The sequence below is a fragment of the Salmo salar genome, chromosome ssa24, assembly GCF_905237065.1.
Source record: "Salmo salar chromosome ssa24, Ssal_v3.1, whole genome shotgun sequence".
NCBI lineage: Eukaryota > Metazoa > Chordata > Actinopteri > Salmoniformes > Salmonidae > Salmo > Salmo salar.
This window is the reverse complement of record NC_059465.1, coordinates 37,147,651-37,172,500: the sequence shown is the minus strand read 5'-3', so window position 1 is coordinate 37,172,500 and position 24,850 is coordinate 37,147,651. Positions and strand designations below refer to the sequence as shown.

Sequence of the window (24,850 nt, the reverse complement as noted above, 5' to 3'; positions counted from 1 at the left end):
ACACACACACACACACACACACACGGCTGCAGACAGTCTCAGTGAGTTACAGGGTAGACACACACACACACACACACACACGGCTGCAGACAGTCTCAGTGAGTTACAGGGTAGACACACACACACACACACACACACACACACACACACACACACACACGGCTGCAGACAGTCTCAGTGAGTTACAGGGTAGACACACACACACACACACACACACACACACACGGCTGCAGACAGTCTCATTGAGGTACAGGGTAGACACACACACACACACGGCTGCAGACAGTCTCAGTGAGTTACAGGGTAGACACACACACGGCTGCAGACAGTCTCAGTGAGTTACAGGGTAGACACGCACACACACACACAGCTGCAGACAGTCTCAGTGAGTTACAGGGTAGACACACACACACACACACACAGCTGCAGACAGTCTCAGTGAGTTACAGGGTAGACACACACACACACGGCTGCAGACAGTCTCAGTGAGTTACAGGGTAGACACGCACACACACACACAGCTGCAGACAGTCTCAGTGAGTTACAGGGTAGACACACACACACACACACAGCTGCAGACAGTCTCAGTGAGTTACAGGGTAGACACACACACACACGGCTGCAGACAGTCTCAGTGAGTTACAGGGTAGACACACACATACACGGCTGCAGACAGTCTCAGTGAGTTACAGGGTAGACACGCACACACACACACAGCTGCAGACAGTCTCAGTGAGTTACAGGGTAGACACACACACACACACACAGCTGCAGACAGTCTCAGTGAGTTACAGGGTAGACACACACACACACGGCTACAGACAGTCTCAGTGAGTTACAGGGTAGACACACACACACACACACACGGCTACAGACAGTCTCCTCAGCAGAAGATTCATTCTCTACAGGAGGGTGGGGGGGGGAGGAGATTTTTCGCCAATGGATGATCAATCTTATTAATTTGTCAAGATTGTGGATTAGGGATAATAGCAAGTGTCCTCTGGTCTGGGTGTCTGTGCTGTACTCTGTAGGCCTGTAATGGTAGTTAATGTGACGCTGTTCCGTACACATTTTGCGTACCGCGGCATTCAAACGAGGCAGCAATGAAAACAAATGGGACTGTAGCGACTTTGTTGGCATCAAAATCCGGGCAGAATAGACTTGCTTGGGCCAAGAAACACGAGCAATGGACCTTAGACCGGTGGAAATCTGTCCTTTGGTCTGATGAGTCCAAATGAGTCTGTGTGAGACGCGGAGTATTTATGAACGGATGATCTCCACATGTGTGGTTCCCACCGTGAAGCATGGAGGAGGAGGTGTGATGGTGCTTTGTAAGGGCTATTTGACCAAGAAGGAGAGTGATGGAGTGTTGCATCAGATGACCTGGCCTCCACAATCCCCCGACCTCAACCCAACTAAAATGGTTTGGGAAGAGTTGGACCGCAGAGTATAGCAAAATCAGCCAACAAGTGCTAAGCATATATATATATATATATCCCTTGTGTCCTCCTCCCAGAGTGCTAAGAACCTTGGCGTGATCCTGGACAACACCCTGTCGTTCTCCACTAACATCAAGGCGGCGACCCGATCCTGTAGGTTCATGCTCTACAACATTCGCAGAGTACGACCCTGCCTCACACAGGAAGCGGCGCAGGTCCTAATCCAGGCACTTGTCATCTCCCGTCTGGATTACTGCAACTCGCTGTTGGCTGGGCTCCCTGCCTGTGCCATTAAACCCCTACAACTCATCCAGAACGCCGCAGCCCGTCTGGTGTTCAACCTTCCCAAGTTCTCTCACGCCACCCCGCTCCTCCGCTCTCTCCACTGGCTTCCAGTTGAAGCTCGCATCCGCTACAAGACCATGGTGATTGCCTACGGAGCTGTGAAGGGAACGGCACCTCCATACCTTCAGGCTCTGATCAGGCCCTACACCCAAACAAGGGCACTGCGTTCATCCACCTCTGGCCTGCTGGCCCCCCTACCTCTGAGGAAGCACAGTTCCCGCTCAGCCCAGTCAAAACTGTTCGCTGCTCTGGCACCCCAATGGTGGAACAAGCTCCCTCACGACGCCAGGACAGCGGAGTCAATCACCACCTTCCGGAGACACCTGAAACCCCACCTCTTTAAGGAATACCTAGGATAGGATAAAGTAATCCTTCTAACCCCCCCCTTAAAAGATTTAGATGCACTATTGTAAAGTGGTTGTTCCACTGGATATCATAAGGTGAATGCACCAATTTGTAAGTCGCTCTGGATAAGAGCATCTGCTAAATGACTTAAATGTAATGTAAAAAATGTAATATATAGGAACTCCTTCAAGACTGTTGGAAAATCATTCCATGTGAAGCTGGTTGAGAGAATGCCAAGAGTGTGCAAAGCTGTCATCAAGGCAAAGGGTGGCTACTTTGAAGAATCTAAAATATATTTTTGATTTGTTTAACACTTTTTTGGTTACTACATGATTCCATATGTGTTATTTCATAGTTTGATGTCTTCACTATTATTCTACACCATAGAAAATAGTAAAAAATGAGTATGTGTGTCCAAACTTTGGACTGGTACTGTATATTACTAATTGCACCTGTGGACCACCATCATCACCTGTAAATAAAACAACTTGTGCACCTGATCCTGCAACATTTCTGCCCTTACTACAAGGTCTCTATTTGGCACTCCCAGACAGAAAAACACAGCAGGCCACATACTTCAATTCTCCCCAGGTTGATGGGTAAACAATCTGGAAAATGAGGTGTTGTCGTGCTTTCCGAGAAGTAGCTATTTTCCCCAAAATGCGTGTTATTGCCCCCAGTTAGATGGTATAAGGGAAAGTGTCCATTATTACCCTCCATCTAGCCAGGATTGTGCCAAAGTCACAGACTTGTGGTAATTGTAGTTGTGTGTATCCTCCCTTTTATTGGACCCTTTCTTTTAAATCTTTGACTAGGGTCTGTCTGTGTGTCTACATGTGCAATACATGATATCTGGGACAGCTCTTGGCACGGGATGACCCGCAAAAATGTCAAACTCTGTGTCTTATTAGGGCCTGATGTGTTTCTGCTCCAAGCCATTTATGTTGATTTGTTTACTCTAAGATGTTGGGGCCTGTTTACCATTTACAAGCCCTAAAGCCTCTTAAAGTCAGCGAGGGCATTAGCCTACTAGTCATGACACACACAGACTACAGTCACGCAAAAAAACTTGCAACGCTCGACTCTCCGTGCCTCCGTCACAATGCAATGTGTGCATTAAAACCACGAAAAACCAAGATGGTGGAAGACATAAATGCTGTTTAGAAATGACCAAGGTCAGCCCAACAAATGCACCACCTCTATAAATCACGGGTTGGTTGGTGCTGAGAGGACAGGGGATGATGAGTCTCAAATCTAGGCCAGGTTTCAGGACTTCCTCCTACAGTAATGATCTGTACACACAAGACCGCGGTGCCAACATGTGTGTGCTCCCGTATGTGTGGCGCCGCTCTCTCCTGTCACTGGGCATCAAGATGAAGAGCTTGTCGTCAGGGTACACCTGCGATTCCACCGCCGGCATAATCTTTAAAACGCTACATCTGCCGAGATCCCGTTCAGAACATCATTGCCACATATGCCTGTCTTAGTTCAGTGCAATTGTCTCAAATGAGAGAGAAAGCGAGTGAGAGAAGTCAAATGAGAGAAAGAAAGCAATTACTCTGTTTTTTCTTTTGTTGAGCAACAAAAACAATGACGTTGGCTGATGCCTGGCAGGTAGTGGCAGGAGAGATTCAGAAGACTCGCGATGGGCTCAATTAACCAATGGCTGCTGTCAAACAGTCACTGGTTTGACCCTATAAATTGATCTGGACCCCATCTAGTGTGTGCGTGCCCTTCGCTTGGCCAATATGTCTTCTGAATAATGATGAGGCGCCGTGAAAGGCCCGAGACAGTTCTCATGGCAACAAGCAAACACTGAAAGTGTCAAAATTAGATTTCTCATATGATTATGTCTCATACTGTAATTTCCTACCAGACCCTCCTCTGTTGACTGATTCACTATTGTTTACTTACATGCAAAAGATGTCCAACATCAAAGGCAGATGGGGGGAACAGAATAACAGATGCAGCCATAGTTTATCAGAGAGACATCAATAAATCAGCTAATATCCTGAGGGTGAAATTCTAAGGAGGTTGAAACAAATGTCATGTGACTGAACAGAGGGGAAAACTTTACTTTGCTTCTTCTGGGGCCCTCCAGTTCTGGAGCTGTGAGACCTTGCACTGAGGTTGGCCCTGTCTCCGACCGTACACTGGGCAAAATCATTCCAAGCTCTGATTGGAAGACAAAATATTGATTTATTTCCAGGTAATCTCCAGGGTGGCATTCATTGGGGCACACACGTTTCAAAATGTTTTAGAACCCAAAAACGAACATTTCAGATAGCACTTCCTCGTTTTGTGGGAAATGTTTTAAGATCGGCCTAACTAATGCACCACCTCCAACACAGAAACAATGATGAAACACAGCATCACAAAAAAAAAACTATCTGAGAAATTCTGTGTCTGAATTCTCCAGAAGAGAAGTATATAATAAACGTCGGCCACAGGAGAGCACGGCGAGACAAAGTAATAATCTACATCCAAGACTTGTCTGGCACGAACAATGAAACTGAAGGGAATATCAAACTACACTGCAAACCTTTATTGCACACATTCCATAAACTCAAATAAGCCTTTCAAGTGTGCAGCCAAATGAAATATATTGTCAAATCTGCCACGGTGCACATTTACCCAGTAATGGCATGTGTCGTTCTTATCCACTACAGGGGAAAAGTGCACAAATGTATTTTATCAATATTTCCCTGTTGTGATGGTTCATATCTGTGGGGTGCACACACAAAACATGTTACATATTAAGGTAATACTCTGCATCAGCATGTTCTGCTAGGCCACGTCAAAAGGCTTCTCTAATAAAAATGACTAAGATAGCAATGCTTTTGTTGCAATTAGACTTTTATCGATGCCTGTTCGTGGCTCTCATTGTTTTACCTAATAAGTTCCAACCCTGGAAGGAAGCATTTGGTGCTAATGGCTTCATATAAAGAGCAATGGGACTTTATGTCCATTCCGTTCACAAGTTTTAATATGTGCTTTCCTTTCTTCCTGCATGAAAGAACAGTGACTGCTCACAGTTGGGATGTGCCAGGGATACAGTACATTCGGAAAGTATTCAGACTCCTTCACTTTACCACAATTCGTTACAGCCTTCTTTTTTTCTCATCAATCTACACACAATACCCCATAATGACAAAGAAAAAACTGGTTTTTAGAACTGTTCGCAAAAATTCTGAAATATCACATTTACATAAGTATTCAGACCCTTTACTCAGTACTTTCTTGAAGCATCTTTGGCAGAAATTACAGCCTTGAGTCTTCTTGGGTATGACCCTACAAGCTTGGCACACCTGTATTTGGGGAGTTTCTCCCATTCTTCTCAGCAGATCCTCCAAGCTCTATCAGGTTGGATGGGGAGCGTCGCTGCACAGCTAATTTTCAGGTCTCACCAGAAATGTTAGATCGGGTTCAAGTCCGGACTCTGGCTGGGCCTCTCCTGGACATTCAGAGACTTGTCCCGAAGCCACTCCTGCGATGTCTTGGCTGTGTGCTTAGGGTCGTTGTCCTGTTGGAAGGTGAACCTTCACCCCAGTCCGGAGCAGGTTTTCATCAAGGATCTCGCTGTACTTTGCTCCGTTCATCTTTCCCTCGATTCTGACTAGTATCCCAGTCCCTGCCGCTGAAAAACATCCCCACAGCATGATGCTGCCACCACCATGCTTCACCTTAGGGATGGTGCCAGGTTTCCTCCAGACGTGACGCTTGGCATTCAGGCCAAAGAATTCGATCTTGGTTTCATCAGACCTGAGAATGTTGTTTCTCATGGTCTCAGAGTCTTTTGGCAAACTCCAAGAGGAGTTTGGAGTGCCTTTTGTCATGTGCCTTTTACTGAGGAGTGGTTTCCGTCTGACCACTCTACCATAAAAGGCCTGATTGGTGGAGTGCTGCAGAGATGGTTGTCCTTCTGGAAGGTTCTCCCATCTCCACAGAGCTCTCCAAGTGGGTTAATGCATTAAAAAAGCACATGCATTACTATGGAGATCATGGGGAAATTATTAGGCCAAAGTTGAGAACACAACAGTTGACACAAGACTGACACAAGACTGAATCCAAACATTGCACTGTTGATTTTATGTGCATTTTACATTTACTGTACTTTTCACAGAATTTTGTCTATAACAAAATCTGAAAATAGTCTGGATACATTCAGTTACATAATAATAAGAATATTCATAACAATTTTGGACTAGGAGAAAGATTAGAAAAAACTATTTCTGAATGTGTCTCTAAGTGGCCTCATACCTCTCCAAGCTGCACAGTTCCTCAGTTATTTCAATAAACATTTTGTCACACCCTGATCTGGTTCACCTGTCCTTGTGATTGTCTCCACCCCTCCAGGTGTCGCTTATTATCCCTGGTGTATATATCCCTGTGTTTCCTGTCTCTCTGTGCCAGGTCGTCTTGTTTGCCAAGTCAACCAGCGGTTTTCCTTGCTCCTATTTTTCCCAGTCTCTGTTTCTAGTCCTCCTGGTTTCAACCCTTGCCTGTCCTGGCTTCGAACCCGCCTGCCTGACCACTCCGCCTGTTCTGACTACCAGCCTGCCTATCCCCTTGTACTGATTTGGACTCGGATCTGGTTTCTGACCCCTACCTGGCCTGACCTCGAGACTGCCTATCGTCTGGTACTGTTTGGACTCTGACCTGGTTTATGAACTCTTGCCTGACCCTGACCTGCCTTTGCCTACTCCCTCTGTCATAATAAATAACGGAGCTCTACCATCGGCCTCCTGCGTCTGCATTTGGATCTCGTCTTGTTCCCTGATACATTTATGATTCAAGGAAACGAGCCTTGTACGATAAGATGTTGTGTTTTTTTTTTAGCTCTCCTAGCTTTCTCATAATTTTTTTTACTTCATCGTTATTTAACCAGGTAGGCCAGTTGAGAACAAGTTCTCATTTACAACTGCGACCTGGCCAAGATAAAGCAAAGCAGTGCGACACACACATCACAAAGTTACATATGGGATAAACAAACGTGATAAACACAATAGAAAAGTCTATATACAGTGTGTGAAAATGTAGTATGATTAGGGAGGTAAGGCAATAAATTGGCCATAGTGGTGAAATAATTACAATTTAGCAAATAAACACTGGAGTGATAGTTGTGCAGAAGATGAATGTGCAAGTAGAAATACTGGGGTGCAAAGGAGCAAAAAATAAATAACAATATGGGAATGAGGTAGTTGGGTGGGCTATTTACAGATGGGCTATGTACAGGTGCAATGATTGGTAAGCTGTTCTGACAGCTGATGCTTAAAGTTAGTGAGGGAGATATGAGTCTCCTGCTTCAGTGATTTTTGCAATTCGTTCCAGTCATTGGCGAGAACTGGAAGGGAAGGCGGCCAAAGAAGGAGTTGGCTTTGGGGATGACCAATGAAATATAACTGCTGGAGCGCGTGCTACGGGTGGGTGCTGCTATGGTGACCAGTGAGCTGAGATAAGGCGGGGCTTTACCTAGCAAAGACTTATAGATGACCTGGAGCCAGTGGGTTTGGCTACGAATATGAAGCAAGGGCCAGCCAACGAGAGAGTACAGGTCGCGGTGGTGGGTAGTGTATGGGGCTTTGGTGACAAAACGGATGGCACTGTGATAGACTACATCCAATCTGCTGAGTAGAGTGTTGGAGGCTACTTTGTAAATGACATCGCCGAAGTCAAGGATCAGTAGGATAGTCAGTTTTACGAGGGTATGTTTGGCAGCATGAGTGAAGGATGCTTTGTTGGGAAATAGGAAGCCGATTTTAGATTTTATTTTGGATTGGAGATGCTTAATGTGAGTCTGGAAAGAGAGTTTACAGTCTAATCAGACACCTAGGTATTTGTAGTTGTCCACATATTCTAAGTCAGAACTGTGCAGAGTAGTTATGCTAGACAGGCGGGCAGGTGCGGGCAGCGATCGGTTGAAGAGCATGCATTTAGTTTTACTTGCATTTAAGAGCAGTTGGAGGCCACGGAAGGAGTGTTGTATGACATTGAAGCTCGTCTGGAGGGTTGTTAACACAGTGTCCAAGGAAGGGCCAGAAGTATACAGAATGGTGTCATCTGCGTAGAGGTGGATCACAGAATCACCAGCAGCAAGAGCGACATCATTGATGTATACAGAGAAAAGAGTCGGCCCGAGAATTGAACCCTGACAACAGGCCCTCCGATTTGACACACTGAACTCTATCTGAGAAGTAGTTGGTGAACCAGGCGAGGCAGTCATTTGAGAAACCAAGGCTGTTGAGTCTGCCGATAATAATGTGGTGATTGACAGAATTCAAAACCCTTGGCCAGGTCGATGAAGACGGCTGCACAGTATTGTCTTTTATCGATGGCGGTTATGATATCGTTTAGGACCTTGAGCGTGGCTGAGGTGCACCCATGACCAGCTTGGAAACCAGATTGCATAGCGGAGAAGGTACGGTGGGATTCGAAATGGTCGGTGATCTGTTTGTTAACATGGCTTTCAAAGACTTTAGAAAGGCAGGGTAGGATATATATAGGTTTGTAACAGTTTGGGTCTAGAGTGTCTCCCCATTTGAAGAGGGGGATGACCGCAACAGCTTTAGAATCTTTAGGGATCTCAGACTATACGAAAGAGAGGTTGAACAGGCTAGTAATAGGGGTTGCAACAATTACGGCGGACAATTGTCTAGGCCAGCTGATTTGTAGGGGTCCAGATTTTGCAGTTCTTTCAGAACATCAGCTATCTGGATTTAGGTGAATGTGAAATTGGGGATGCTTGGGCAAGTTGCTAGGGGGGTGCAGAGCTGTTGACCGGGGTAGGGGTGGCCAGGTGGAAAGCATGGCCAGCCGTAGAAAAATGCTTATTGAAATTCTCGATTATCGTAGATTTATCGGTGGTGACAGTGTTTCCTAGCCTCAGTGCAGTGGGCAGCTGGGAGGAGGTGCTCTTATTCTCCATGGACTTTACAGTGTCGCAGAACTTTTTGGAGTTTGAGCTACAGGATGCAAATTTCTGTTTGAAAAAGCTAGCCTTTGCTTTCCTAACTGCCTGTGTACATTGGTTCCTAACTTCCCTGAAAAGTTGATTATCGCGGAGGCTATTTGATGCGAATGCAGTACGCCACAGGATGTTTTTGTGCTGGTCAAGGGCAGTCAGGTCTGGAGTGAACCAAGGGCTATATCTATTCTTAGTTCTACATTTTTTGAATGGGGCATGCTTATTTAAGATGGTGAGGAAAGCACTTTTAAAGAATAACCAGGCATCCTCTACTGACATTTACATTTTAGTCATTTCGCAGACGCTCTTATCCAGAGCGACTTACAGTTGTGAATGCATACATTTCATTTCATGCATTTTTTTAAATTTATTTTGTACTGCCCCCCGTGGGAATCGAACCCACAACCCTGGCGTTGCACACACGATGCTGGCGTTGCAAACACCATGCTCTACCAACTGAGCCACAGGGAAGGCCGGAGTCTAGTCAATATCCTTCCAGGACACCCAGGCCAGGTCGATTAGAAAGGCCTGCTCGCTGAAGTGTTTTATGGAGCGTTTGACAGTGATGAGGGGTGGTCATTTGACCACGGACCCATTACAGACGCAGGCAATGAGGCAGTGATCACTGAGATCCTGGTTGAAGACAGCAGAGGTGTATTTAGAGGGCAGGTTGGTCAGGATGATATCTATGAGGGTGCCCGTGTTTACAGATTTAGGGTTGTACCTGGTAGGTTCCATGATCATTTGTGTGAGATTGAGGGCATCTAGCTTAGATTGTATGACGGCCGGGGTGTTAAGCATATCCCAGTTTAGGTCACCTAACAGTACAAACTCTGAAGATAAATGGGGGGCAATTAATTCACATATGGTGTCCATGGCACAGCTGGGGGCTGAGTGGGGTCTATAACAAGCGGCAACAGTGAGAGACATATCTGGAAAGGTGGATTTTTACAAGTAGAAGCTCGAACTGTTTGGGCACAGATCTGGATAGCATGACAGAACTCTGCAGGCTATCTCTGCAGTAGATTGCAACTCTACCCCCTTTGGCAGTTCTATCTTGGCGGAAAATGTTATAGTTGGGGATGGAAATCTCAGAATTTTTGGTGGCCTTCCTAAGCCAGGATTCAGACACGGCTAGGACATCAGGGTTGGCGGAGTGTGCTAAAGCAGTGAATAAAACAAACATAGGGAGGGGGCTTCTGATGTTAAAAGCCTTGGTTTCATGCATGTTATGGTTACAGAAGTCAACAAATGAAGGAACTGGAGGAACTGGAGCATACACACTTGTCGTTTTTAGTTTGGAACACAGCTCCGCGTCCCAACCATCACACAATTACTGCTGTTTGCCCAATAACAAAAACGTTCCATTATAAAAATAGCAGATCTGGGTCAGGTGGGCATTTGAAATCGTATTCTATTGCCGAAATAGCTAGCTAAGTTATAAAATCTGATCTTCGTGTAAGGCTTTCCACAGGCACTTCAAACATACAGGTTGCAATTTTGCTGCGCATAGAATGGAGCGATGAGTGCTTTCAAGTGGGTGTTCTGCAGCTGTTCAGCACAACCCAGGGTATAATTCATGTCATTCTTGTAACTGTGGATCATACACAGCGATCATAATCGTTGATACTGTAAATTACTTGAGTTTTCAAATATGGAAATGTGAAGTGAAATCTGAAGTTTACTTGTATAACATCAAAGCAGAATTTATTATAATATTCAACGTCTCATCTTTCAGAATACATCGACTCCTCTCGATTTACCGCATTTACCTCACTCATACAAATTCGCAAAAGTAGCCCAATTAGCAGGAGGAATGGGAGCATCTTCTTGTCGTGCACAGTGCTCAAGTATATAACGGCTGTCAGTCAAAACCCATACAGTGCTGTGAAGCGGAGAAGCGGAGAACCTGAGCTCCGACGTCAGGTATACCAGGTTACCTGCCAGACACTGCATTCCAATTTAAGCGTTTATCAGTGTCCAAATCTGTCATTTTCAACCAGTCTACAGGTACGAGTGTAAAGGGCTGCAGTACAATTACATTACTTTTCTAAGGTAACCAATAACCTTCCAAGCTGTAGTGAGTGGTATAGATGTAGTGAGAGCTGTAGTGAGTGGTATAGATGTAGTGAGAGCTGTAGTGAGTGGTATAGATGTAGTGAGAGCTGTAGTGAGTGGTATAGATGTAGTAAGAGCTGTAGTGGGTGGTATAGATGTAGTGAGAGCTGTAGTGAGTGGTGTAGATGTAGTGAGAGCTGTAGTGAGTGGTGTAGATGTAGTGAGAGCTGTAGTGAGTGGTATAGATGTAGTGAGAGCTGTAGTGAGTGGTATAGATGTAGTGAGAGCTGTAGTGAGTGGTATAGATGTAGTGAGAGCTGTAGTGAGTGGTATAGATGTAGTGAGAGCTGTAGTGAGAGCTGGAGTGGGTGGTATAGATGTAGTGAGAGCTGTAGTGAGTGGTATAGATGTAGTGAGAGCTGTAGTGAGTGGTATAGATGTAGTGAGAGCTGTAGTGAGTGGTATAGATGTAGTGAGAGCTGTAGTGAGTGGTATAGATGTAGTGAGAGCTGTAGTGAGTGGTATAGATGTAGTGAGAGCTGTAGTGAGTGGTATAGATGTAGTGAGAGCTGTAGTGAGTGGTATAGATGTAGTGAGAGCTGTAGTGAGTGGTATAGATGTAGTGAGAGCTGTAGTGAGTGGTATAGATGTAGTGAGAGCTGTAGTGAGTGGTATAGATGTAGTGAGAGCTGTAGTGAGTGGTATAGATGTAGTGAGAGCTGTAGTGAGTGGTATAGATGTAGTGAGAGCTGTAGTGAGTGGTATAGATGTAGTGAGAGCTGTAGTGAGTGGTATAGATGTAGTGAGAGCTGTAGTGAGTGGTATAGATGTAGTGAGAGCTGTAGTGAGTGGTATAGATGTAGTGAGAGCTGTAGTGAGTGGTATAGATGTAGTGAGAGCTGTAGTGAGTGGTATAGATGTAGTGAGAGCTGGAGTGAGTGGTATAGATGTAGTGAGAGCTGGAGTGAGTGGTATAGATGTAGTGAGAGCTGTAGTGAGTGGTATAGATGTAGTGAGAGCTGTAGTGAGTGGTATAGATGTAGTGAGAGCTGTAGTGAGTATTATAGATGTAGTGAGAGCTGTAGTGAGTGGTATAGATGTAGTGAGTGGTATAGATGTAGTGAGTGGTATAGATGTAGTGAGAGCTGTAGTGAGTGGTATAGATGTAGTGAGTGGTATAGATGTAGTGAGAGCTGTAATGAGTGGTATAGATGTAGTGAGAGCTGGAGTGAGTGGTATCGATGTAGTGAGAGCTGGAGTGAGTGGTATCGATGTAGTGAGAGCTGTAGTGAGTGGTATCGATGTAGTGAGAGCTGTAATGAGTGGTATAGATGTAGTGAGAGCTGTAGTGAGTGGTATAGATGTAGTGAGAGCTGTAGTGAGTGGTATAGATGTAGTGAGAGCTGTAGTGAGTGGTATAGATGTAGTGAGTGGTATAGATGTAGTGAGAGCTGTAGTGAGTGGTGTAGATGTAGTGAGAGCTGTAGTGAGTGGTGTAGATGTAGTGAGAGCTGTAGTGAGTGGTAAAGATGTAGTGAGAGCTGTAGTGAGTGGTATAGATGTAGTGAGAGCTGTAGTGAGTGGTATAGATGTAGTGCGAGCTGTAGTGAGTGGTATAGATGTAGTGAGAGCTGTAGTGAGTGGTATAGATGTAGTGACAGCTGTAGTGAGTGGTATAGATGTAGTGAGTGGTATAGATGTAGTGAGAGCTGTAATGAGTGGTATAGATGTAGTGACAGCTGTAGTGAGTGGTATAGATGTAGTGAGAGCTGTAGTGAGTGGTATAGATGTAGTGAGAGCTGTAGTGAGTGGTATAGATGTAGTGACAGCTGTAGTGAGTGGTATAGATGTAGTGAGAGCTGTAGTGAGTGGTATAGATGTAGTGCGAGCTGTAGTGAGTGGTATAGATGTAGTGCGAGCTGTAGTGAGTGGTATAGATGTAGTGAGAGCTGTAGTGAGTGGTATAGATGTAGTGAGAGCTGTAGTGAGTGGTGTAGATGTAGTGAGAGCTGTAGTGAGTGGTAAAGATGTAGTGAGAGCTGTAGTGAGTGGTATAGATGTAGTGAGAGCTGTAGTGAGTGGTATAGATGTAGTGAGAGCTGTAGTGGGTGGTATAGATGTAGTGAGAGCTGTAGTGAGTGGTATAGATGTAGTGAGAGCTGTAGTGAGTGGTATAGATGTAGTGAGAGCTGTAGTGAGTGGTATAGATGTAGTGAGAGCTGTAGTGGGTGGTATAGATGTAGTGAGAGCTGTAGTGAGTGGTATAGATGTAGTGAGAGCTGTAGTGAGTGGTATAGATGTAGTGAGAGCTGTAGTGAGTGGTATAGATGTAGTGAGAGCTGTAGTGAGTGGTATAGATGTAGTGAGAGCTGTAGTGGGTGGTATAGATGTAGTGAGAGCTGTAGTGAGTGGTATAGATGTAGTGAGAGCTGTAGTGAGTGGTATAGATGTAGTGAGAGCTGTAGTGAGTGGTATAGATGTAGTGAGAGCTGTAGTGAGTGGTGTAGATGTAGTGAGAGCTGTAGTGAGTGGTATAGATGTAGTGAGAGCTGTAGTGAGTGGTATAGATGTAGTGAGAGCTGTAGTGAGTGGTGTAGATGTAGTGAGAGCTGTAGTGAGTGGTATAGATGTAGTGAGAGCTGTAGTGAGTGGTATAGATGTAGTGAGAGCTGTAGTGAGTGGTATAGATGTAGTGAGAGCTGTAGTGGGTGGTATAGATGTAGTGAGAGCTGTAGTGAGTGGTATAGATGTAGTGAGAGCTGTAGTGAGTGGTATAGATGTAGTGAGAGCTGTAGTGAGTGGTATAGATGTAGTGAGAGCTGTAGTGAGTGGTATAGATGTAGTGAGAGCTGTAGTGAGTGGTATAGATGTAGTGAGAGCTGTAGTGAGTGGTATAGATGTAGTGAGAGCTGTAGTGAGTGGTATAGATGTAGTGAGAGCTGTAGTGAGTGGTATAGATGTAGTGAGAGCTGTAGTGGGTGGTATAGATGTAGTGAGAGCTGTAGTGAGTGGTATAGATGTAGTGAGAGCTGTAGTGAGTGGTATAGATGTAGTGAGAGCTGTAGTGAGTGGTATAGATGTAGTGAGTGGTATAGATGTAGTGAGAGCTGTAGTGAGTGGTGTAGATGTAGTGAGAGCTGTAGTGAGTGGTATAGATGTAGTGAGAGCTGTAGTGAGTGGTATAGATGTAGTGAGAGCTGTAGTGAGTGGTATAGATGTAGTGAGAGCTGTAGTGAGTGGTATAGATGTAGTGAGAGCTGTAGTGAGTGGTATAGATGTAGTGAGTGGTATAGATGTAGTGAGAGCTGTAGTGAGTGGTGTAGATGTAGTGAGAGCTGTAGTGAGTGGTGTAGATGTAGTGAGAGCTGTAGTGAGTGGTATAGATGTAGTGAGAGCTGTAGTGAGTGGTATAGATGTAGTGAGAGCTGTAGTGAGTGGTATAGATGTAGTGCGAGCTGTAGTGAGTGGTATAGATGTAGTGAGAGCTGTAGTGAGTGGTATAGATGTAGTGACAGCTGTAGTGAGTGGTATAGATGTAGTGAGTGGTATAGATGTAGTGAGAGCTGTAATGAGTGGTATAGATGTAGTGACAGCTGTAGTGAGTGGTATAGATGTAGTGAGAGCTGTAGTGAGTGGTACAGATGTAGTGAGAGCTGTAGTGAGTGGTATAGATGTAGTGACAGCTGTAGTGAGTGGTATAGATGTAGTGAGAGCTGTAGTGAGTGGTATAGATGTAGTGCGAGCTGTAGTGAGTGGTATAGATGTAGTGAGAGCTGTAGTGAGTGGTATAGATGTAGTGACAGCTGTAGTGAGTGGTATAGATGTAGTGACAGCTGTAGTGAGTGGTATAGATGTAGTGAGAGCTGTAGTGAGTGGTATAGATGTAGTGAGAGCTGTAGTGAGTGGTATAGATGTAGTGAGAGCTGTAGTGAGTGGTATAGATGTAGTGAGAGCTGTAGTGAGTGGTATAGATGTAGTGAGAGCTGTAGTGAGTGGTGTAGATGTAGTGAGAGCTGTAGTGAGTGGTATAGATGTAGTGAGAGCTGTAGTGAGTGGTATAGATGTAGTGAGAGCTGTAGTGGGTGGTATAGATGTAGTGAGAGCTGTAGTGAGTGGTATAGATGTAGTGAGAGCTGTAGTGAGTGGTATAGATGTAGTGAGAGCTGTAGTGAGTGGTATAGATGTAGTGAGAGCTGTAGTGAGTGGTATAGATGTAGTGAGAGCTGTAGTGAGTGGTATAGATGTAGTGACAGCTGTAGTGAGTGGTATAGATGTAGTGAGATCTGTAGTGAGTGGTATAGATGTAGTGAGAGCTGTAGTGAGTGGTATAGATGTAGTGAGAGCTGTAGTGGGTGGTATAGATGTAGTGAGAGCTGTAGTGAGTGGTATAGATGTAGTGAGAGCTGTAGTGAGTGGTATAGATGTAGTGAGAGCTGTAGTGAGTGGTATAGATGTAGTGAGAGCTGTAGTGAGTGGTATAGATGTAGTGAGAGCTGTAGTGAGTGGTATAGATGTAGTGAGAGCTGTAGTGAGTGGTATAGATGTAGTGACAGCTGTAGTGAGTGGTATAGATGTAGTGAGAGCTGTAGTGAGTGGTATAGATGTAGTGAGAGCTGTAGTGAGTGGTATAGATGTAGTGAGAGCTGTAGTGAGTGGTATAGATGTAGTGACAGCTGTAGTGAGTGGTATAGATGTAGTGACAGCTGTAGTGAGTGGTATAGATGTAGTGAGAGCTGTAGTGAGTGGTATAGATGTAGTGACAGCTGTAGTGAGTGGTATAGATGTAGTGACAGCTGTAGTGAGTGGTATAGATGTAGTGAGAGCTGTAGTGAGTGGTATAGATGTAGTGAGAGCTGTAGTGAGTGGTATAGATGTAGTGAGAGCTGTAGTGAGTGGTGTAGATGTAGTGAGAGCTGTAGTGAGTGGTATAGATGTAGTGAGAGCTGTAGTGAGTGGTATAGATGTAGTGAGAGCTGTAGTGGGTGGTATAGATGTAGTGAGAGCTGTAGTGAGTGGTATAGATGTAGTGAGAGCTGTAGTGAGTGGTATAGATGTAGTGAGAGCTGTAGTGAGTGGTATAGATGTAGTGAGAGCTGTAGTGAGTGGTATAGATGTAGTGAGAGCTGTAGTGAGTGGTATAGATGTAGTGAGAGCTGTAGTGAGTGGTATAGATGTAGTGAGAGCTGTAGTGAGTGGTATAGATGTAGTGAGAGCTGTAGTGAGTGGTATAGATGTAGTGACAGCTGTAGTGAGTGGTATAGATGTAGTGAGAGCTGTAGTGAGTGGTATAGATGTAGTGACAGCTGTAGTGAGTGGTATAGATGTAGTGAGAGCTGTAGTGAGTGGTATAGATGTAGTGAGAGCTGTAGTGAGTGGTATAGATGTAGTGACAGCTGTAGTGAGTGGTATAGATGTAGTGAGAGCTGGGCTCTCTCACCTGTGGGCGGTGGCGTCTCTGGGCTCCCTGCCAGGGATCCTGTTTCCAGAGGGCTCCCTGCCAGGGATCCCGTCTCCAGAGGGCTCAAAGCGGGAGTGCAGCAGGCTCAGGCAGGAGGACAGGGACTGACTGGAGTCCTCTCGGGATACTACACACACACAGAAAATCAGTAGCATTCAGTCAACATTACATTCAGTCAACATTACGTTAGACAATAGGTTTGGTTTTACAGAGTTGACAACATATTTAGAGTAGCCAACCCTGGATAATATACTATAACAAGTGCCATTATTGAACACTGCACTTCTGATAACCAATCTTTCCATTCTATTCACTTGATGCTGCTCAGAGTAAAATACACAATGGCATCTCCGTTAAATTCTCATTAATGCAGAGAGACGACTAAGAAAACTGGTTTGACAACCAGAAATAACCAGATCTTTAAAAAGGATGTGGAAGGCTCAGTTTCAAGGTAAAACTGAGTGTGTCTCTGCCCTGCAGCCCATAAATTGCTGTGAAACTGCCTGGTTTTTAATAAAAATGCCAAGGAGCCACCTGAGAGAGATAAAATAGGAGCATCTGTGTGTTCGTGTGTCTGTACTCAGGCATGTGTGTGTGTGTGTGTGTGTGTGTGTGTGTGTGTGTGTGTGTGTGTGTGTGTGTGTGCGTCTTCATTTGAGTTGGGGTGAGGCTTCCCACTTCCTTCTCTTCCTCAGTAAACCACCTCATCACTTCGCTTTAAGTGTGCGATTTATCAAATCTTTGCAGGGATTTCATGCCAGTCTGTGAACCACTTAGTATATAAAAAAAAGTACTTAGCATGCAAAATAGTTTTTTTGCATGTATTAATGATGACACCCTGGGAGGCTCTCTGACTAAAGGCTTTGCCCTCACTACGTGTTTATGTGTACTTCAGCGTGTTCTGATGCAACCTCTCCAGACATAGTGGGGACGTTAAGAGAATTAAGATTGAAGGTAATTCTCGAAGTCTACATAGATGTTGCATGCCTAGAGATATGGAAGTCTTGTGAAACTGACTCAGACCTCCCATTAGATAAGCAATGAAGGTCTACAGTAGCCTCAACAGCACCCTCTATAGTAGCACCATGGTGTAGCCGGAGGGCAGCCATTTTCCGTCCTCTGGTTACATTGACTTCAATACAAAACCTAGGAGGCTCATGGTTCTCACCCCCTTCCACAGACTTACACAGTAAGGAGGACGTCCTCGAACCAGTCAGCGCTCTTGCAGTATGAACTATCATTTTGTACATTCCCTTAAAGGATCAGAGAATTAATCTTGTACTGAAAGCATAAGTAGGCAGGGCAAACCTGTTTTGGTGATTTCTGGTATATATATCATCAAAACAAATCAATCACGGCACGTTTTTGGACTCATTCAGCAGTTTTTTTTAACCTGATTAAGTAAAATACCATTGGAAATTAATGTTGTAAGTTGAATTTATATTCCTAAAATGTAAGTTCAAAATGATGCTGTCACTGCTCTCTGTTGACAAGACATTTTGATTAATAGCCCAATGTCAAAACCGTTTTAATGGGTGCAAATCAATAACCATTATGAAGACACAGTTTGTGATACATTTTATGTTTAGGTTTTCAATATGCTATCTACACATACAGTACCAGTCAAAAGTATGGACACACCTACTCATTCAAGGGTTTTTCTTGATTTTTTTTACTATTTTCTACATTGTATAATAATAGTGAAGACATCAAATCTATGAAATAACACATGAAATCATGTAGTAACCAAAAAAGTGCTAAACAAATCAAAATATATTTTATATATGAGATTCTTTAAAGTAGCCACCCTTTGCCTTGATGACAGCTTTGCACACTCTTGACATTCTCTGAACCAGCTTCATGAGGTAGTCACCTGGAATGCATTTCAATTAACAGGTGTACCTTGTTCGAAGTTAATTTGTGGAATTTCTTTCCTTCTTAATGTGTTTGAGCCAATCAGTTGTGTTGTGACAACACAACCCTAGCAAGTGTCTTTGGTCTAGTTAAAGTAGGCTTTTTCTAAACTTCCTAAATATCTGAGCAAACAAAGTTTATCCTGCTTAAACTTGGGTGTGTCCCTGGATATACATGTAGAGTTCATGCTCAAAATTTGAAGGCCAAAGTTTCCCTGGATGGGTGGCTGGCTGACAGAGGAGCAGAGAGGCTGGCTCTCACTACTATTCCCAATATAGTGCACTACTTTTGACCAGAGTCCGACTGGCCCTGGTCAAAAGTAGTGCACTATGTAGGAAATAGGGTGCCATTTGGAATGAAGCCGGTGGCTTTGCTGATGAATGAATGGGGAGTGTTTATACCGTGACGCTGGCGTTGGTCATCAGAGAGCTCCAGGTCCAACATCAGGTCGTCCTCATCCAGCTCAGAGGAACCCAGGTTGTTCAGTAGGTCCTGAGGACACAATACAGCAAACGTACATGTATGTGACTCAGAGTGTTGGACAAATTGAACAACTAGCTTGATGCATGGCACTTGACTTTGGGAGTAGCCTCAGGAGTTATGGGCTATAACTAGGGCCCAGAGTTTTTCCTTGTAAGGTTAGGAGGTGAGAAAACCTAGCACTATAGATATGAGACAAACAGACATACAAGGTCACTCTGTTTGCATTGACATTTTGTATGTTTTGTTAGGGTTCATTCATGGCTGTGCTAGAAACATAAGGGTTCACCAAAGCAAAGGTTATGAGATCCAATATCTTTATCTAATAACCAATTATCTAATCCATTGAGAATGGGAAGCCACTGGCCCAGTAAACATTGAAATGTTCAAAGGCATCCATATTCTGAGTAGTGGTTGTGGATTCATGTTCATGCTGACCCCTTTTCCTTGTGTTTCAAAGGGATATGCTACCATCTTGTGGTGACACCCAGAAAAACAGTTCCCCAGGTGGGTCTACAGGTGAAAAAAGATAGAAATGCAGATGACACTAGAGATGTCTTGGAGATAATTCATCTTCACTAAAGGTTTCTGATGGACAAGGTAAAAAGCATGGTAAAAAAATAAACGTGTTCATATAATTTGGAGAACATTGAGAAAGAAATGTGATGCCGTTATCACTGGTGAATCATATGATTCATGTAAGATGAATGTTGACTACAAACTAGCCAAAATGTCAGTGCAGTGTACCAAATTTACAACAAAGTATGTTTACGATGTAATAGCGTAGAGAACAGTATAACATTCTGGACTACATGAACTCCGTTTGAACATAACAATGTCACCAACTGGTTCTGACTCACATTGATCAACTTTAAGGGGGACAGATTAAAACTAGGCCTGCTCAACAGAGAATCTCTATTGAAATAGATTTTTAGTCCAAGGACTAGGCTTAATGTGTCTGGGAAACTGCCCCTAAATGTCAAGCTCAAGTCAAGCGTGTGAAATGGCAAAAATGTTCATGTAGTCGGCTGTCGGTGCTCAACCATTTCTGTATAAATGGCATCTAAGATATACATCATTTGGAGCTAAACTAATCTGTTAATGTCACCCCCCCCCCCCCCCCAGCAATAGATGTGTATTAATACTGCTTCACTGTGCAAGCTCTGACCATTTTACCCCGCTATGATGTTTGAGTGAGTATCTTAAAAGAGGCAATCTGCAGTGGCTACACTTATTTTTGGACTTATAAATGAATGACATGTACCTATTGATTCTTGAAGAATATAACTTAGATTTCCCTCATAAGCTTAGTTCCAACTATCGTACCTCATCAGAACACAAAATATAAGCTTGTTTTACTCCACTGTTTTTAAACAAAGTAAATGTAAACAAATACTGTATAGCCTCAAAACATGGTTAAAACTATAATTTTGATGTCATGGATGGTCAGTCCTTGCATCCATAGCTCTGTCTATGATTTTGAGGGTGGTTACATTTACCCAGCCCCATCCCTCAACATTTTTACCAAAACAGGGGCGAGAATACAACTTTGTCATTGTTTCAACTGCTGATTGTCACTTTAACGCTAAATGGACACATTGTTTATTATCTATGCATAGTCCCTTTACCTCTACCTACATGTGCATGTGCTCGACTAACCGGTATTTTTTACTTCAGTTTATTTTAGTAAATACTTTAACACTGACTTTTCTTAAAACTGCATTGTGGGTTAAGGGCTTGTAAGTAACCATTTCACTGTAATGTTGTATTCGGCGCATGTGAGAAATAAAAATGTATTTGATTTGAAATGGTGGCGTGTTAAAACAAGGATCCATTTCTTCACTGCCAACTTCAGTAGGTCTCTTATTTTTCACCTAGAAAGACTTTTGGTCAGTAGATATTACATTCATTCTGTACCTGTGGCATAAATTCAAGAGGATCAATACAGAAAAGATTTGCAGTTGCAGAGGGTCCAGAAACCAGGGGTGTATTAATGAATGCATACCGTAGCCAAACAGTTTGCACAATAGCAGAACATTTTGAAACGGAAAAATTCAAACAAGCGTTTCTTATTGGACAAATCCGTTTGCTTCAGTTTGGTTCTTGGTGAATACCCAGATATAAAACTTTCACAAGAGTTAAGGAGGAGATATTCATAGAGAGATTAGTGTTAAAGGTACAATTCACTCAAATAAGTACTCAAATGTTTCATTACCAGTCTACTACAGGCCAGGGCAGATTACAATTTAGGGTTAGGACAATATATGATTAAATCGAATATCGTGATATTTGACATTGATGATATACCAAATTGATGACATTGATGATATACCAAATTCATATAGAAATGTGAGTTATAGATCTGTCATTCTCATTTAAAGCAAGTCTAAGAAGCGGTACATCTGTTCTATGTGCGCTATTTCTATGCATGCCGTTCTTAAGTTTAGTTTTTGCGTCTTTTACTTTCGGTTTTGTACACCAACTTCAAACAGCTGAAAATACAATATTTTGGTTTATGGGAAATATATTTCAAAGCAGTTTAAATGGTACAATGATTATCTACACTATCCTTGCTTGTTTTGTCACATTGTCACACTGAAATTAGGCGAACGATTCAAATTTTTGCAACCAGGAAATGGCGGCGCGATCATTGTGCACCTTTAATGAGGACGTGACTATAATATTGTAAATAAAAACAAACATTTGAATTATCTAGTCATTAACGTCACAAAACGGTTATATTGGATATTGTGATATCAGGAGCAGCATATCGTAGAAGAGGTCTGCCCAAATATCACCCAACCCTATTACAATTCCCACATATTTTGTAATAAAGGTTGGTTAACTATTCCATGTTGTATGATAATGTCCTTTTACTTGTTCCTTCAACAGCCACACGCTACTCTTAGCATGTCTTATGAAGTGGATTCATCATCTACTATACATAATTTTATTTCCGTGGCAATGGCATTGACAAGTTTCTGCACTTGATTGTGTATCCTGAACCCACAGTAGAAGAGGGAGCAACCATATCCTGTTGGCTGTTGAGTGTATTCTAATTATGACACATAAGGGGGAGGGGGGTTATTTCCCCAGTGTTCCCTTGTACTTGTCCAGCTAACATACTTTAGCCTGCCTCTGCATTGCCCTTGACTGCTCATGAGACCACGAGCCTACTCAACAGACGATGGAAAACACTTCAGCATCTCAGTGAAGCTTTGCTCGTCACACTGGAGTGCCTTGTGTTATTCCCACAAATTTAAAAAGAGGATGGCAAAAAAAGGAGAATAAATTGGTAATACACTCCTACGGCCACGCTCTCCGATTCCCCATGAGAGCGCTTGGGGGAAAACTTCAAACCAAGATTGGAGAGACTGCCGCCACTTACATTTCATCAACCGCAGATTTAGCCACACATGCAAGTTTTGCACATGTGCTTTCCCTTCTGAGTATGGAAGATGAGGGGTGTTTGCGCCACTCCCAAAACTAAATACATCTTAGTATGATGCACTACAAAATAAGCACAAGTGTTTACTGTTTATGCAGGGATGTGGATTGGAGTGGCCAGACAGGGAAGGAGGCGTGAGCAATCCCTTGGGTGACAAATTGCTGTCGCCTTGGTAGGGGCTGCCTGTTGTACTGATCTGAAAAACAGTTAGTTATAGGATTAGTCTGTTTGATTCAGGGAAGTGCTGTTATCCCCATGTGAGAGTGTAATCCAGAAGAGGATGTGGCCATTGACTAAGCTATTTAGTCCGTAACACTAACGGTGCTAGCACCGCTCCCATCTCCCCTGCTGTCCTGTCCTGCTGTCCTGTGCTGTAAACACATACCAAGCTCCCCTGCTGTGCTGTCCTTTCATGTACTGTAATATAGTATAATGTATATACCGTGTATATATACAGTACCATTCAAAAGTTTGGACACACCTGCTCATTCAAGGATTTTTCTTAATTTTACTATTTTAGCGATGACATCCAAACTATGAAATAACACATATGGAATCATATAGTAACCCAAAAAAAAGTGTTAAACAAATGAAAATACATTTTATATTTGAGATTCTTCAAAGTAGCCACTCTGCATTGAGGACAGCTTTGCACAGTCTTGGCATTCTCTCAAACAGCTTCATGGGGTAGTCACCTGGAATGCATTTCAATGAACAGGTGTACCTTTTTAAAAGTTAATTTGTGGAATCAGTTGTGTTGTGGCAAGGTAGGGGTGGTATACAGAAGATAGTAGAGGTCGACCGATTAATCAGAATGGCCGATTAATTCGGGCCGATTTCAAGTTTTCATAACAATCTGTAATCGGTATTTTTGGCAACCGATTAGGCGATTTTTTTCTTTTTCTTTTTCTTTATTTTTACACCTTTATTTAACTAGGCAAGTCAGATTAAGAACACATTCTTATTTTCAACGACGGCCTAGGAACGGGGGTTAACTGCCTTGTTCAGGGGGGATTCTGGGATTCGTTTTTGCAACCTTCTGGTTACTAGTCCAACGCTCTAACCACCTGCCTTACATTGCACTACATGAGCAGCCTGCATGGCAGGCTGACTACCTGTTACGCGAGGGCAGCAAGAAGCCAAGGTAAGTTGCTAGCTAGCATTAAACTTATCTCATAAAAAACTATCAACCTTAACATAATCACTAGTTATCATCAACCATGTGTAGTTATTACTAGTTTATCTAATGTGTCCTGCGTTGCATATAATCAATGCGGTGCCTGTTAATTTCTCATCGAATCACAGCCTACTTCGACAAACGGGTGATGATTTAACAAGCGCATTTGCGAAAAAAGCACTGTCGTTGCATCAATGTACCTAACCATAAACATCAATGCCTTTCTTTAAATTCAATACACAAGTATATATTTTTAAACCTGCATATTTAGTTAATATTGCCTGCTAACATGAAATTGTGTCACTGCTCTTGCGTACATTGCCTGGCTCATTGCGAACTAATTTGCCAGAATTTTACGTAATTATGACATACCATTGAAGGTTGTGCAATGTAACAGGAATATTTAGACTTAGGGATGCCACCCGTTAGATAAAATACGGACCGGTTCCGTATTTCACTGAAAGAAAAAAACGTTTTGTTTTCGAGATGATAGTTTCCAGATTCGACCATATCAATGACCTAAGGCTCGTATTTCTGCGTGTTTATTATATTATAATTAAGTCTATGATTTGATAGAGCAGTCTGACTGAGCAGTGGTAGGCACCAGCAGGCTCATAAGCATTCATTCAAACAGCACTTTCGTGCGTTTTGCCAGCAGCTCTTCACAATGCATTGCGCTGTTTATGACTTCAAGCCTGTCAACTCCCAAGATGAGGCTGGTGTAACCGATGTGAAATGGCTAGCTAGTTAGCGGGTGCGCGCTAATAGCGTTTCAAACGTCACTCGCTCTGAGACTTGGAGTAGTTGTTCCCCTTGCTCTACATGGGTAACGATGCTTCGAGGGTGGCTGTTGTCGATGTGTTCCTGGTTCGAGCCCAGGTAGGAGCGAGGAGAGGGACAGAAGCTATACTGTTACACTGGCAATACTAAAGTGCCTATAAGAACATCCAATAGTCAAAGGTATATGAAATACAAATCGTATAGAGAGAAATAGTCCTATAATTCCTATAATAACTACAACCTAGAACTTGTTACCTGGGAATATTGAAGACTCATGTTAAAAGGAAGCACCAGCTTTCATATGTTCCCATGTTCTGAGCAAGGCACTTAAACGTTAGCTTTTTTACATGGCACATATTGCACTTTTACTTTCTTCTCCATCACTTTGTTTTTGCATTATTTAAACCAAATTGAACATGTTTCATTATTTATTTGAGGCTAA

At 43.2% G+C, this 24,850-nt stretch overlaps 1 protein-coding gene across 6 annotated transcripts in view; it reads right to left on the bottom strand.

The window, feature by feature from the left end:
* LOC106585838 (serine-rich coiled-coil domain-containing protein 1) overlaps positions 1-24,850 on the bottom strand; it is a 133,449-nt gene that overhangs the window by 90,999 nt on the left and 17,600 nt on the right. For all 6 annotated transcript variants that reach the window (XR_006761886.1, XM_014172510.2, XM_014172515.2 and 3 more), the window contains exons 4-5: positions 18,925-19,015; positions 16,589-16,736 (exon numbers count right to left, since the gene is read on the bottom strand). Coding sequence is in view for 5 of the 6 variants with exons in the window: in XM_014172510.2 (XP_014027985.2) it covers positions 16,589-16,736; positions 18,925-19,015 (239 nt within the window). In the remaining variant the exon portion in view is untranslated. The remainder of the gene's footprint in view (positions 1-16,588; positions 16,737-18,924; positions 19,016-24,850) is intronic.